This window comes from Trichosurus vulpecula, chromosome 4, assembly GCF_011100635.1.
Source record: "Trichosurus vulpecula isolate mTriVul1 chromosome 4, mTriVul1.pri, whole genome shotgun sequence".
NCBI classification, from domain to species: domain Eukaryota; kingdom Metazoa; phylum Chordata; class Mammalia; order Diprotodontia; family Phalangeridae; genus Trichosurus; species Trichosurus vulpecula.
In genome coordinates, this window is record NC_050576.1 from 101,639,642 (window position 1) to 101,654,885 (window position 15,244).

The 15,244-nt window shown below is 42.9% G+C and overlaps 1 protein-coding gene across 1 annotated transcript in view; it reads left to right on the forward strand.

Annotated features, from left to right (window-relative positions):
* The window catches only part of PKP1 (plakophilin 1), a 78,537-nt gene that overhangs the window by 52,150 nt on the left and 11,143 nt on the right, over window positions 1-15,244 (forward strand). The window contains exons 4-8 of the mRNA XM_036757348.1: window positions 2,999-3,143; window positions 5,269-5,476; window positions 8,413-8,590; window positions 12,919-13,033; window positions 14,410-14,565. Coding sequence (XP_036613243.1) covers window positions 2,999-3,143; window positions 5,269-5,476; window positions 8,413-8,590; window positions 12,919-13,033; window positions 14,410-14,565 — 802 coding nt within the window. The remainder of the gene's footprint in view (window positions 1-2,998; window positions 3,144-5,268; window positions 5,477-8,412; window positions 8,591-12,918; window positions 13,034-14,409; window positions 14,566-15,244) is intronic.

Sequence of the window (15,244 nt, forward strand, 5' to 3'; positions counted from 1 at the left end):
GAATTCTTAATTTGATGTGGATGACATAGCTTCAGATTTTAGAAACTCTCAATCTGATGAAGAAGACACAGTTCCTGGCCTCAGGGAGTTCCCAGTCTGATGAGAGAGAGGGAGAGAGGGAGGGGAGAGAGAGAGACAGAGAGAGAGAGAGAGAGAGAGAGAGAGAACACTCACCCAGGACTCAGACATAGGACATAGACACAGAAAAACAAGAACAAGGGTTAACAAGTGAAAAGTAAAACTGTCAAATGCTATTAACTAGAGAAAGTGTTGAGGATTTCACAGGGTTTTTGAATATTTTGCATTGATAGGATAGAGGAAGCACAGATCAATGAGATCACAGATCCACTAAGGTTTTGAAAAGAACATGTTTTTGTGGAGACTGTTGGGGAAAATGATACGGATTGGAGGAATGTGTCTCCTTGGGATACACACAAAAGGATGAAGTCAATACAGAGGGCAGCGAGGCAGGCAGATGTGCACAAGTCCTGAGGAGGTGGAGAGGGAGGGAGAGGCTGGAGCTGGGAAGGACTTGTTTAGGAAGGACCCAGCCATGAAGGGATGCGCCTCTCTGGACCGGGGATGGGATCTCACCGACGTCTTTATGAATAGGAATTGTTTCTTCATGTCCCCAGCACCTAGCACAAGGCCTTGAATGTAGCGGGGGCTTAATAAATACTTGCTGATTATTTATTTGATCCAGATTCCTCTGAGCTGTTCTCCCAATCAGAATCTCACTGTGTAGTGAAGCTGGCACTCCCAGCATCCAGAAAGTCAATCGATCCATCGATCGGCACACATTTATTCAGCACTCACTGTGTCCCAGGCACAGCGGTAATAATAACAGCTAGCATATGCATGTGTATGTGTGTGTGTGTATATATATATATGTATATATATACATATCTATATAAATATCTATATAAGTATTTTTATCTATATATCTATAAGTATATATAGATACCTATATGTCTTTAGATCTCTATCTAGATGTGTGCTTATGTAGAGGTAGCAAGGTGGCTCAGTGGACAGAGCACTAAACCTGGAATCTGGAATATCTGAGTTGAAATCCAGCCCCAGGTACTTATTAGCTGTGTGACCCTGAGCAAGTCACTTAACCCTGTTTGCCTTAGTTTCCTCATCTGTAAAATTGGCTGGAGAAAGAAATGGCAAACCACTCCAGTATCTCTGCCAAGAAAATCCCATGGACAGTAGACAGTATTGGCATGCTATGGCCCATGGGTTCGTGAAGAGTTGGACACAACTGAGCAAGTATTTGTATAGCACTTTAAGGTATAAAAAGTACTTTACACATATTACTTCATTTTAGCCTCACGACAACCCTGGGGGCAAGGGGGAAATAGGTGTTATTATCATTATTATTTCTATTTTAAAATGGGTAAATTGAGGTAGACAGAGGTTATGTGACTTACTCAGAGGTCACATAGTTAGAAGTTCCTGGGGGTGGATTTGAACTCAGGTCCTTCTGACTCTAGGCCCAGCCATTCTTTAACTTTAATCCACTGCCTCCACCTCTCTGCCTCAGGGCTAGAATGTAACAGCAAGATTTCAGAATGATTTGAGGTAGAAAATAGTGGGGAGATACCTCTTTATGGTTGCATTCTCCTTTGGTGACTACAAAATGGCAGCCCCAAGCCTTGATTCATTATCTCAGTGCAAAGGCCAAAAAAAAGTAAGCGAAGAATCGAGAGTTTCTTAGTAGACCTTCAGTAGGATAGTACTGAAAGGATGGTGGGATTCAGACAGGGAAAAGGGAAAAGGCACCTAATGCAATAGAAATAGAACTCACTAAGGGGAGGGGGGAATGTTTGGGAAACATGAGGACAGCAATCTAACTGGAATGGGAAGTTGGTGTAGTGGAGTAATTAGGGAGAAGGAAAGAGAGCTAAGTTTGCGTTAGATTGTGGAGGGCATTGGAAACCAGGGTAGAAATCTGGACTTTTGCTGTAGGCATTGGGGAACTACTGATCATGGTTTAGTCAGGCAGTGATTTGATGAAGCAACAAGCCAGGTTGACAGGACTGAGGAAAAAATAATGGGCAGAGATTAATTAGGAGGCATTAGTTCACACACAAGATGATGAGGGTGGCACTATCAGGCAGACTGGGGAATGGGAGAGGAGGAGGGACATTTCCAAAGAAGACTTAATGGGCTTGGTGACTGATGGATCCTCCTCCACCCACTTTCCCCTGCTCGCTTCATGACTAGTGGTACTTATGTTCCAAATGCCTGACTGGGGGCCGGGGTGTGATCTGTGGTAAGGAATGAAGTTCCATGAGGTCATGTTTATCTTTGTGTCCCCAGCCTAGCACAAGGCCTTTAATGTGGGAGGTGCTTAATGAATGTTTATTAAACTGAATGGAAGCTAGCTTGTGCATACGGAAAGCAAAGCCAGGACCTGAGTCTTATTACAACCATTATCTTACCAACTCTGAATTAATGTCATCCTTTCCTGGAAGAGGGTGCATCAGCTATGTGTTCTTGGGTGGGTACATTCCAGTCAATGGGTCCATTCCCATCATAGACAGGTTCATATTTGAGGAACTGTTTCCATGAGGGAGAGACAGCTGGGTGGTAAAGTGAATAAAGCACCAGGTCTAGAATCTGGAACACTCATCTTCCTGAGTTCAAATCTGGCTTCAGACACTTAATAGCTGTGTGACCCTGGGTAAGTCATGTAACCCTGCTTGCCTCAGTTTCCTCATCCATAAAATGAGCTGGAGAAGGAAGTGGCAAGCCACTCCAGCATCTTTGCCAAGAAAACCCTAAATGGAGTCAGGAAGAGTTAGACATGACTGTACAACAAAAGGTGCAAATGCTGGTTCAGCAGTTCTGGCTGCCGCCATCTTGATTTTCTGGAGTACTGATGAGGTTTTGGAAGCTATGTCAGAGCTGGCCTCCAGGGCCTGGATCACCTGAGGCAGGATGTCCTGTGTCAGTCCAGGGTAACCCATGTTCTGCTCCTTCTCTTGCTCAGGATCTGCAGTGAAGACATAGAGTGCAGTGGCTTGACTATCCCCAAGGCTGTGCAGTTCCTGAGTTCTCAGGATGAGAAGTATCAGGCTATTGGGGCCTATTACATCCAGCACACCTGTTTCCAGGATGAATCTGCCAAGCAACAGGTAACCAACTGCCAACTTTCCCCTTGAATCTGCCAGAGCAAGACCTAGATGTTGGACTGGTCCTATGTTTAAAGTTGAGTGGAGGCTTTCTCTCTGCTGGTTCTTTCTCATCCTGCCCAGCTCCTGGGGTAGATTGGAGAGCTTGGTATGGCACATAAACAGGTCTAGGCAGCATGTTCATCAATGTTGAATCTTCTCCTCTCTCCATTCCTTTTTTCTGCCTCCTTCCCCCCCATCCCCATCACTCACCAACCCCCCATTATTCCAACTAGCCTGACTTAACTTTCCTGCTTTTGGTTAAATGGTTGTCCATAACTGTAATCAAATGAGATACCATATATAAAGCATTTTCTAAACCTTCAAGCACTATGTAAATGATATTATTATTATTAGCTGTTATGATAACTTAATACTACCAAACTTAGTGACATCTAGTGATAGGAAGAAAGTATAGTATAGTGGAAAAGAGGGCTGGATGTAGAGCCAGAAGACTTTGAAGTTGGGGATTCAAACCTCAACTTTGTTACTTACTAATTGAATCTTTTAGGCAAGCCACTTAACCTGTCTCTAGGCTTTATTTTGTTCATAGGTAAAATGAGGGAGTTGGATTAGATGTCCTTTTCTGTCCCTTTGATACATAATGTTCTGTCATTGCATTGGTGACTTGTCCAAGGTCACACAGGTATAGCTGTCCACCACACTCCCCATTCAACACTCATCCCAATCCAACATGCTGCTTCAGTCAAGTGCACAGGTAATCCAGATGATTCATATTACATTAAAAAAAACTCTCATTGATTCAGAAATCAGGGGAATTGTCTTCCAAGAAATTTGAACCCAAGTTCTATATTTGATTTTACTTATTTTGATTCTCTTTAAAGAATAAAATCAAACCCTCCCTGCAGGAGGAGAGGGCTCTTTAAGGAGCCTGTAGACTTGGGTGCTGTGCGTGACGCTGACTGTTTACCCATGTTCTCTGATTTTAGAGGCACTGTTCATTCTGTTGTACCTCATTGCTTCTTTTGGGTTGATTTCCATCTGAAATTGTCTGCTAACATATGTGTCTGGTTAGTCAAAAAAAGTTAGAGAACATGGGTTCAAATACCATCTCTGACTGTCTGTCTTTGGACAAGTCATTTAGCGGCCCCATGCCTCAGTTTCCCCATCCATAAAATGAGGAGGCTGGGTTTGATGGCATCTTTGGGCTCTTCTAGCTCTAGATTTACCATTGGTCCCAATTGTTGTGTTAATTTCAAGAAAGCCAAGCAAGTATTTATTAATTATCTACCCACAGCTAAAGCAAAAATTCTCATTGTTCTAGGCAAGTTGCCCTTTCGATGTGCATCTAAGCTGTGTCTCTAGTAACCAGTATAGACACAGTCATGGAAGAGGCCTTTTGGTGCCAGCTATGAATCTAGGGAATCTCTTAGGCAGGTCTTATTAAACAGCCCCCTTTCTCCTGCCCTCCCCCTATGCTCCCTATCATATCAGTAAGTGACAAGTGTGGATGGAGGCCGCAGTCTCCATCTCCTGGGGGTGCCTTTCTGGTCCTTTCTGGGGTCTGTACTCTACTCTATACAAACCACTTGAAAAAGCAGGATAAATGCCATTTCTCTTGGTAGTAGTGAGAAGTAAGAGTTCCTCATCTCTTGACTTGGGATCATTGAATAAGGATGTTCCTAGGGAAGCCAAGCCAGGGTCTGCTCTCTAAAGGCTATACCTAGATAGCTTTGGGAATTATGTGGATAATTAGCTTAAAGAATTCAGTGCCCAAGTGGATTCTTTGGTCTGAAAAAAAATCTACTTTGAATCCTGACTACTAGGTGAGATGAGAGGAATCTGGGCAGGATTTGGGGGAGGAGAGGGAGAGCTGGGTGTGGTGGCCTTGATCTAGACCACAAAGAAGGGAGGAAATGATATGTGGTTCAGAGGGGCATTCATAGATTCTGTTCCCTTGTACCTTAGTTTCCCCAACTGTAAAAAGGACAGGATGTTCTAAAAGTTAGCATTTATGTAGCTTAGTTTAGCACTCTATCCCTATGCCACCTAGTTCCTGAGGCATGCCAAATCTAGCCTTGAGATGAGTCTCTGATCCTTCATGTTGGTGGCTTCCTTGCTACTCTAGGTGTACCAGTTGGGAGGAATCTGCAAACTGGTGGCTCTCCTCCGGAGCCCCAATCAAAATGTCCAGCAAGCTGCAGCTGGAGCCCTTCGCAACCTGGTCTTCCGAAGTTCCACTAACAAGCTTGAGACCAGGAGACAGAATGGGATCCCGGAGGCTGTGAACCTCCTGAGGAGGACTGGGAGCACTGAGATTCAGAAGCAGCTCACTGGTGAGTATCTTTCCCTTCCCCAACCTTTCTCTCTCTTCCCTTTCTCCCCTTCCAGCCTCTAACTTCCCTCCTCCCTTCTGCCTCCCATGGAAAGCTAAGGGAACAGAGAGAGGGGGACAAGAAGCCTCTTGGACAACTACGGACAACTGTAGGGTCATGCAGAGTAAGTGACAAGGCCACAGTCTCCATCTCTCGGGAGGCCCCGTGTCATTAGTTTGGGGAGTACTGTGAGGCAGCAAGAGAATAAAGCCAAAGGAATTTGGGGCTCAGCAGTAGGAGAGTCATAGAATTCTAGAGATAAAGGGGCCTTCTAGATCTCTTAGTCCAATGTTCTCAGGGGAAGAATCTGAAGCCAAGAGAGAGCAAGTAATTTACAATTTTTTTCCAGGAACTGGTTCATATTTCTTTCACTCTCTTTATGACAAAAGCCTGGAAATCAAATATGATCAAAAATGTCAGAGGCCAGTGGGTATTGCAGAAGAAGGGGAGATAGGTTGACTGGGTGCCACATCTGACAGTTTTCTTAGCAAAGTAGACTTACTTTTTATGGAGAGGGTATAAACATTTGGAACTATTCTTTGGATTCCCCAGAAAGTAAATACGAGCTTACTCTTGGGCATGAAAACAGGAGTGGAACCTCTCCAATAACAGATGAAACTGTTGGGGTTACCCTAGAGATACACAATAGTGGTGTTCATTTCGTCATCATCAAAACTTTTCTTAAGTGCCTGATTGCATGTGGCACCATATTGGGTGTGGTATAGAGCGAGTTTTTAGTTGTTTTTCAGTCATGTCTGACTCTTCTTGACCCCACTTGGGGTTTTCTTGGCAAAATACTGGACCGGTTTGCCAGTTTATTCTCTAGCTTATTTTCCAGATGAATAAACCGAGGCAAACAGGGTTAAATGATTCACCCAGGGTTGAACAGCCAGTAAGAGTCTGAGGTCAGATTTGAACTTAGGTCTTCCTGACTCTAGGTTCAGTGCTCTATCTGCCATGCCACCTAGCTGCCCATAGAGCAAGTTACATAGACATATTACTTGAGCTCTAGGAGCTGACAGTCTAAGACAGATCCCTTAGGGGAGGTGAGCAGATGGAGAACATAGAGACAAATCAACTTTAATACTGATATTGTAGGCACATCGAGGGTTAATGCATTTTAGAATAAAGAGAGTGAGAGGGTGGGGAATGGTGAGTGACTAGCATGATGTGGCACCCAAGTCTTACCTATGGATTAACAAAATCCTCTTCGGTGTGACATGGGAGAGAGGAGACTGAAAAGGAGTTTTTAGTGGACTCCAAGTTTGATAGGAAACCACAGTGTGCTGGGGCAATCCAAAAAGCAGTGAGATCTCAGGATGCACTGAGTGAGGTTTCACTTCCCGAAAGAAGGGTCGTTGCACTGTACCTGGTCAGATGACATGTAGCTTTGTGTTCGGTTTAGGATGCCACATTTTAAAAGGCTTTAATAAGGTGTAGAGCATCCGTCTGGAGAGGCTATGTTTGATGGTGAAGGACCTCAAAATTACACAGTACAAAGATGTGTTAAACGACTGAGGATGCTTAACTTGGAGAAAAAAGACTTAGGGGAGACATGAATTGAGAGACTATGATATGGAAAAGAGATTAGAGTTGGCCTCAGAGGCCAAATGAGGGGCACTGGGCAGAAATTAAAACGACACAGATTTAGTCTCAATACGAGCTTCACTTCTGTTTGAATTAGTGGTTGATGGCACACACTTGGCTTAGGTCTGAAGGCAAAGTTTGATTTGTGTTGGTAAGACGTAAGGCTGTAGATTGGGTTGTGGAAGCAGGGGGCTTATTTGAGGTGTAAGGGGGTCGCCTGAGCAAAAGGGGGGGCAGGGTTAGCAGGCAAGTGGTGAATGTCGGAGGGGAGTAATTTAATTCAATAAACATTACCAGAATCCTATTACTTTCACAGAACTTGCTGCGGATGCCATGTGCCTCAGTTTCTTCATTTGTAAAATAAGGATAATAATACTTGCATTATGGGGAGAGCAGGGCAGGTAAAAATTAAGCTCTCAGCCTTGCTGTAGAAATAGCACTTTGCAAACCTTAGAAGTGTGAACAAACAACAAGAGCCATTATTAAGTTATTAATCACATTGCTTTGTGTCACTATTAATATTACTTAATGACTACAGTAATAAAAAAGTGTCTCTGCCTCTGAGGCGGCCTTACAGACAGGAAATAATTAAAGAACAGTGTCAGATTGGATGTAATTAAGTGCCAAAATACAAGGTCGAAACAGTCACTCAGTCCATGTATCTTTTGAGCTCCCACTATGTGCTCAGCCCTGAGCTAACACCGACTTACGTTTATGTTAAAGTTTACAGAGTGCTTTCCTTACAACAGTTCTGAAAGGAAATCGTTCTGCGCATTTTATAGATGAGGAAAAGGAAGCTCTGAGAGGTTGTGACTTGCTCGTGGTCACATGGCTGATACATGGCTGAATTTGAACCCAGGCCACCTGACCCAAAGCCCCAAACTCTATCCACTGTGCAACACTGCTTCCCACGCAGTATAAGATAAAGAAGCCTCAAATAAAAAAATATATTTTCCTGGAACTTGTAGTCTAGTTAGGGAGGGAAGCTGTACACCCAAGGACCAACGAGGCAATAAGTTCCTTCGGAAATGATTTGTCCATTAGCTGGGAACAGCGGAGAGTTAATATGTTTAGATGAAAACTTTCCTTACAATTAGAATGATCTGAAAGTGGAATGGGATACTTTGAGAGGTACTGAGCTCCCCATCACTGGAAGTCTTAAAGCAAAGGTTAGATGACCACTTGTCGGATATGTTGTGGAGAGTGTATTATAGAAAAGGCTAGGGATAGGCAGGAAGACAGACTGGTGAACTCTCCCTGAAGCTTGGCATCAAGGGGCTGTGGCTAAAAGGAGACCCTTCTTTCTTCAGGGCTGCTCTGGAACCTGTCTTCCACTGATGAGCTGAAGCAAGAACTCATTAATGAAGCCCTCCCTGTTCTGACCGATCGTGTTATCATCCCCTTCTCTGGCTGGTGTGATGGCAACAGCAACATGTCCAGGGAAATGGTGGACCCGGAAGTTTTCTTCAATGCCACCGGCTGTTTGAGGTGAGAGAAGTTGGCCCTTCCCTTCTATCTGCCCTTGGCACAGCCTAGACCAATTCAGCTTTGATACCTCAGTCAGTGGGGTCCTTCTAGTCCCAGATCATGTCTGGAACAGAGAAATTAAAGGATTTTGTAAGCTTATTTTTATTGACATCATCTGGTTTTCTATCACCTAAAATATAACGAAGTTTAAAAAAAAAGGAAAAACAGTTTAACAAAATTAACCAACATATAATCTTTGCCTGGTGGTATATAGACTACATACGTCTGCAGAGTCTGCAGAGGGAAGGGCTGCAACGTCTCATCTCTTCTTTGGGGCCAACTTTGGTCACTAAAAAAATACACGTGTGTGTTTGTATTCTGATAATTTCCCTTAGCATCAATTCATGGAATCTTCTGACACTCTTCTGAATTCTTTATACTTATCATTTATTACATGTATAATATGTTCATCTATATTCGTTATTTTCTACATATATTATATGTTCATCTATATTCATCATTTATTACATGTGTTACATGTTTATCACATGCCATATTCATAATTTCTTACATGGTCATTTATATTCATTTCTTACATGCATTCCATGTTCATTTATAGTCACCATTTAGTACATATGTTACATGTTCATCACATGCCATGTTCATAATTCCTTACATGTTCATTTATATTTGTTTCTTACATGCATTACATGTTCATTTACATTCACCATTTAGTACATATGCTATGTGTTCATCACATGCCATATTCATAATTCCTTACATGTTCATTTATATTTGTTTCTTACATGCATTACATGTTCATTTACATTCACCATTTAGTACATATGCTACATGTTCATCACATGCCATATTCATCCTTTCTTACGTGTTCATTTATATTCATTTCTTACATGCATTACATATTAATTTATATTTATCATTTAGTACACATGTTGCATGTTCATTACATTCCATATTCAACATTTCTTACAGTGCAGCATGTGTATGCACATGTATGTTTCCACACTCAATAGTCAACACTTGTACCTGTCTTGATATTCTAACTAATTCAATTCTTGTTTTTCTTTTTTTTTCCTCCTTTATTCACCCACATGTGCTCTCTGTGCTGTTGAAGACAGTTTCCCCACACAAAGGCTTCTGCTAATGAGTCATTCTCAGCCTCAGGCCACTGTGTCATATAGTTTGGCACAAAGACCGTGTCTGTACCCAAAGTGTTCCAAGTTCCAAATCAGGGTGTGGCTAGGGTAGAAGGTGGTTTCAGCAAGAGCTGTTGGGTGCTGGAATCTGGGCGTGATCATTATGTAACAGCAAATATTGTGCCACTCAATGGGGTACTCAGAGAAGGGTAAGGGCCCCTTTGACATCTATACCTTGCTTCAATGGTTTTAATCTTTTCCACTAGGAATCTTTCTTCTTAAAGAAAAAAAGAATGGATGTCTACCCTTTATTTTTCCCATAGTCACTTTGCAGAAGCCTCTTCCCTCACAGAATCTTTTTTCTAAAATAAATCAAAACAGTTAAAGGAAAATCAACCAATGCAGAAACTTCATCTAACGCTGTATGCAACATTCTGCATCCATAGACCCCTTCCTCTCTACTGAGAGCTCTCTGTTGAGGGGGGTGTGTGTCTCATCATCTGTTCTCTGGAATCAAGATTGGTCATTGCATTTCATGTGTGTTCTGCCTTTTAGAGACTTTGCTATTTGGGTCATCATAGTCATTATATATCTATATCGATCTATAGATTTTACTGCCTTCGCTCAATATCAGTTCATACGAGCCTTTCCATGTCAGTCTGAATTCTTTATATTCATTACTTCTTATGGTGCAATAAGATTCCTTCACATTCATATACTACAATTTATTCAGCCATTCTCCGATCCACAGGCGCCCATTCTACTTCCAGTGTGTTGTTTGGTTTTGGTTTTCTGAGGCTTTTTTGTTGCTGCAAAAAGGAACGAATATTTTTATATATTTGGGGTCTTTCAGTTTTTGACCTTTTTGAATATATATGCTGAGAGTAGTAAGGATCAATGAGGTCAAAGGAGATGAACACTTAGTCGTTCAGTCACGTCTGACTCTTCATGAACCCATTTGGTGTTTTCTTGGCAAAGGTACTGTAGTGCTTTGCCATTTCTTTCGCCAGCTCATTTTATAGATGAGGAAACTGAGGTAAACAGGGTTAAGTGACTTGCCCAGGGTCACACAGCTAGTAAGTGTCTGAAGGCAGATTTAAACTCAGGTCTTACAGGCTCCAGGCCCAGCATTCTATCCCCTTAGCTACCTAGTTTTAGTAACATCACATAATTCTAAATAATTTCCACTGAGGGAATTTGCAGGTTTCTTGGGGAGACCAGAGAGAGTTTCTTGGCGTGTGATTCTTTGTCTCAACTTGTTGCTTCTCCTTGCAGCCTTTCCAATAGACCACCTGCCCCATAGCCTGCTGAGGCACAGTGAGGCTTGGAGATGAAAAAGCCATGTAATTAAGGCCTTTATGGAGTTGCTGGAGGGGGAGAAGAGCAGCCCCACCCACCTCAGGCAGATGGGCCCAGATTGCTTGGGAACCTGCCTAATGTGGCAGCTGGGAAAACACATTTGCCTGCTTGAAAGTATTGGGTGGAGAGGTGGATCAGGTCTCTGGCCAGCAGCCACTTAATCTGTGTCCTCTGGCACCAGAGGAAGGTGCCCCCAACAGAAGAAACATTGAGAAGAAGCAAGGGGCTTCTAGACCCCTATGAAGGGTGTACCTACATGGGGTGGGGGGGACAAATGTGTTGCCAGGGGCTTGTGTGGGGTGCCAACCACAGCAGTCATAGTGGGAAGGTAGTAAAATCATGGGCATGAGGAGTGAGTGGGCAAAAAGTGGGTCAGAGAAGATGGCATCGAGACAAAGTTCAAATGAGGCCATGTCTCAGTCTCTTTCAGCATAGCATGGCAGTTAGCCATCCTGTTGTTTCTTCTTTCCTTTCTATTTCTTTATCCTTTCTTTTTCTTCTCCTATCTTCCCCTATTCTCTCTCCTCCAATACACACCTTCCCCTCATTCCTCACCCTGCCTTCATTTCTCTATTCCCCTGTTTCCTCTTCATTCCTTCTCATCCTCCATTGGTCTCCTTTGGCTTCCTACCCACTCACCCCCTTTCCTCTCCCATTCTCCATTCATGCTACCACTACCCTAGTTCAGCCTGGACTATGGCAATGGTCCCCTGATTGGTCCTGCTTCCAGTCTCTCTCTTCTCCAATCCGGCCTCCTTACAGATGCCAAACTGATAGTCCTAAAGCACAGATCTTAATGGGTCACTCTCCTGCTCAAGAAACATCTAAGGCTTTGTATGTTCTTATGTGTATTCCTGTTATTGTCCACCCAAGAGAAGATAAGCTCTGTGAGGGCAGGGACTTTTGTTTTTGACTTTATATTCCAAGCACCTGGCATACAGTAGACACTTAATAAATGCTTATTAAATGAATAAATGAAAGAATGAATGAATGAATGGCTTTCTATTACCACTAGGATAAAATAAATACAAACTCCTCTTTTAAACTTTTAAAAGCCTGGTTCCAGTCTCTTTCCTGCCCAATTTCCCATTACTCCACTTCATTCACTCTGTGCTCTAGCTTTACTGACCTCCTTTCCGTCCCCTGCATACAGGGACACGCTGGAAATGTTTAACAATTAATTGTCCAGAAAAAGTATATATGACACACATTGAAGTTTAATCTGCATGATTAACATCACGTTCTTAAGTTTAGATGATAAACAAAACAATCAACCAAGCCCTAATTTGTAGCATTTGCTGGCTTCCGGGGTATCAAGGCTCATGCTGAAAATTCAGCAATCTGTCCTTGAAAGCTGCCCCAAGGTGGGTCCAGCACACCTCTGCCTATACATGACATTCCATCTGTGTCTAGGATAAAACATAAGGCTGTCCCTGTCCTCCTCACTTCTCTTTCTCTTGGAATTCCCCATTCTTTTCAAGGCTTAGCTAAGGTATCATTTCTAATGGGGCCTTTTCTGGTCCTTCCACTTGTGGGGCTATCTTGATTGAAATCACTTTGTATTTACTTTGAATGTGTTGCAGAAATATTTGACAATGTGTTCACCGCATCCCCTCCATAGAACATAAATTCCTTCAGGGAAAGTACTTTTTTTTTCTTTTTTGGTCTTTGTACCCTGAGCCTAAATACAGTACCTTGTTTATAACAGGAACTTAAAAAAATACTTCAGAATGAATAAACTCTTTCTTTCCTTCATTTCTCTCTCTATTCTCTCCTCTCTCCTCCATTTTCTCCCCTTCTTCGCCTCTCCTTAATGCTCCTCTTTTCTTTCAGGAACCTGAGCTCAGCTGATGCTGGACGCCAGACTATGCGTAACTACCCAGGGCTGATTGATTCACTTATAGCCTATGTCCAGAACTGTGTGGCAGCCAGTCGCTGTGACGACAAGGTAAGAACCCAATTCTTTTAGATTCTAGTCTTTGACCTCTTACTTCCCAGAGCTCCCTACATACTCAGAGTTTGGCCTTCTCCTCAACAAACTCAGCCTCAGAATCAAGTCATAGAGCCCAAGAATGGGAGTGTCAGCTTTGGTGCCTACATTTGGACAGTTCCCATCTCAAAAGTCAAGTCAACCATGAAGCTTGTTCGGGGCCTTCTAGGAATGTGAACTAGGTTAATGGAAGCCCTTGGATAAGACAGTGTGTAGTTCTGAAGACTAGTAGAGAGTGATGGTCAAGTCTGGGCTAATGGATTCAATTGGTTCTTTCCATCTCAATGGCATTTTGGCCCATGGAAACAAAACATAGAGGAGTTGGGCTTTAGGAGGCACTTAGGTGATGGGAGAAGCCCTGTGGCACTGGCAAGGTAGAGATCTGACCTTTTTGGATTTCTGAATAGCAGTGCCAAGCCACAGAGAGTGATTTCCTTTTGGAACCACCAAAGTAGGCTGTCAAAGTAGACAGTAAAGATCAGGCTTTAGGAGGAAAGGCATTTCCATGGTTATTTATGACTATCTCTAAGTTTTCCATATGGTATTTCTCCTCTTTGAGACATATTCCATTCAGGTATGTAATCCTAAGCTCAACAGTATAGCCTAATTCTAACACCAGCCTGGACCAGGTGTGATTAGGTAAATTTTCTGCCATTTTCCAGCCCCCTGCCACTTTCCCCCACTCCCAGTCAAATAAACACAATTGACTATGGGAAGAGCATTGGGTTCTTGAGGACCCAGGTTCAAATCCTACCTTTGATACCTATTCTCTTCATGGTTTTGAGCAAGTGACTTAGCCTACCTGGGCCTCGGTTACATCATCTGCAAAACAAGAGGGTTGGATTAGATGGCTTCTATGAACCCTTATAGCTCTGGAGTTATGAACCTGTGATATTATAAGCATATAATTTGCAATTTTCTAACCTTGTGGTTAAGGGCAAATTTCTTCACTTTTCTGAATTTTGGTTTCCTCATCTGTAGAGTGGAGTGTACACATGTGCTATTTGCCTCACAGGTTTTTTGAGGAAAGTATTTTACAAGCTGTAAAGTACTATACAAATGGGAGCTGTTGTAATGCCTTCCAAAGCCAGAAGACATGGCCCTTGGATCCTTGGATCCTTGGATATTGAGATTATCAGCGTTACTCAGAGCTGGTACAGGGATAGGGAATGGTTGTGAAGACCCACTAGCCTCCACCCGGGAACCGCCTGAGGCAGCCATTCTCCTACTCTGAGCCTGTCCTGGTCTGAATAATCAGTCCTTTGGGTGGAAGCATGGGTCCCACCCAAGTTGGAAAGGGAAGTCAGACCTCTGTGCTTTTGCTTACCTTTCAGTCTGTGGAGAACTGCATGTGTATCCTGCATAACCTGTCTTACCGACTGGATGCTGAGGTGCCCACCCGTTATAGCCAGCTGGAGTATAACACCCGCAATACCTTTACTGACAAGTCTTCCACAGGCTGCTTCAGCAACAGGAATGAAAAGATGATGGTGAGGATCCCCTCCCCCTGCCCAGGTAGCCCAGGAGAGCCAAGTGGAGCAAACCCTCAGGGATGGACTTAAATGAGGGGAAAGTGGGAGGTTAAATGCCGGGACTCTGGGACACACTACCACACTGCTGAGATGGCACTCAATGCACATCTCATAGAATAGGATCTCAAACTTTGTTGTAATCAACCCAATCTCCCCACTTACTTCCCAAATCCCTTACTTGGTTCCAGGGGATGGTACCATATAAGAGTCCACATGCTTCAGGTGGTTTTTTGCTTGTTTTTTTTCTCTGAATTACTTGGAGAATAAGATATTACAATGGATGCTTTGGGGTCATCACTTTGCTCTTTCCTAGCCTACTACTGATTCCCAATTTTCCCCCTAGTCATTATTTTTTTGGTATCATGAACAATCTGGTGAAGCCTATGGACTCCTCAGAATATTTTAATGCATAAAATAAAATATATAGGATTATAAAGGAAGCCAATTATATTGAAGTATAGTTACCAAATACTTTTTTAAATGTTAAAAAAGAAAACAAGTTCATTGACTGCAGGTTGAGAACCACTCCATTCAGAAGGAGGGAGGGATACAGGACTATTTGAGATGTGAATGAGAAAAGACTTCCGAAATGAGGATCGAGTGTGGTAGTCACCTATTTATGGCATCTGACCTTGAG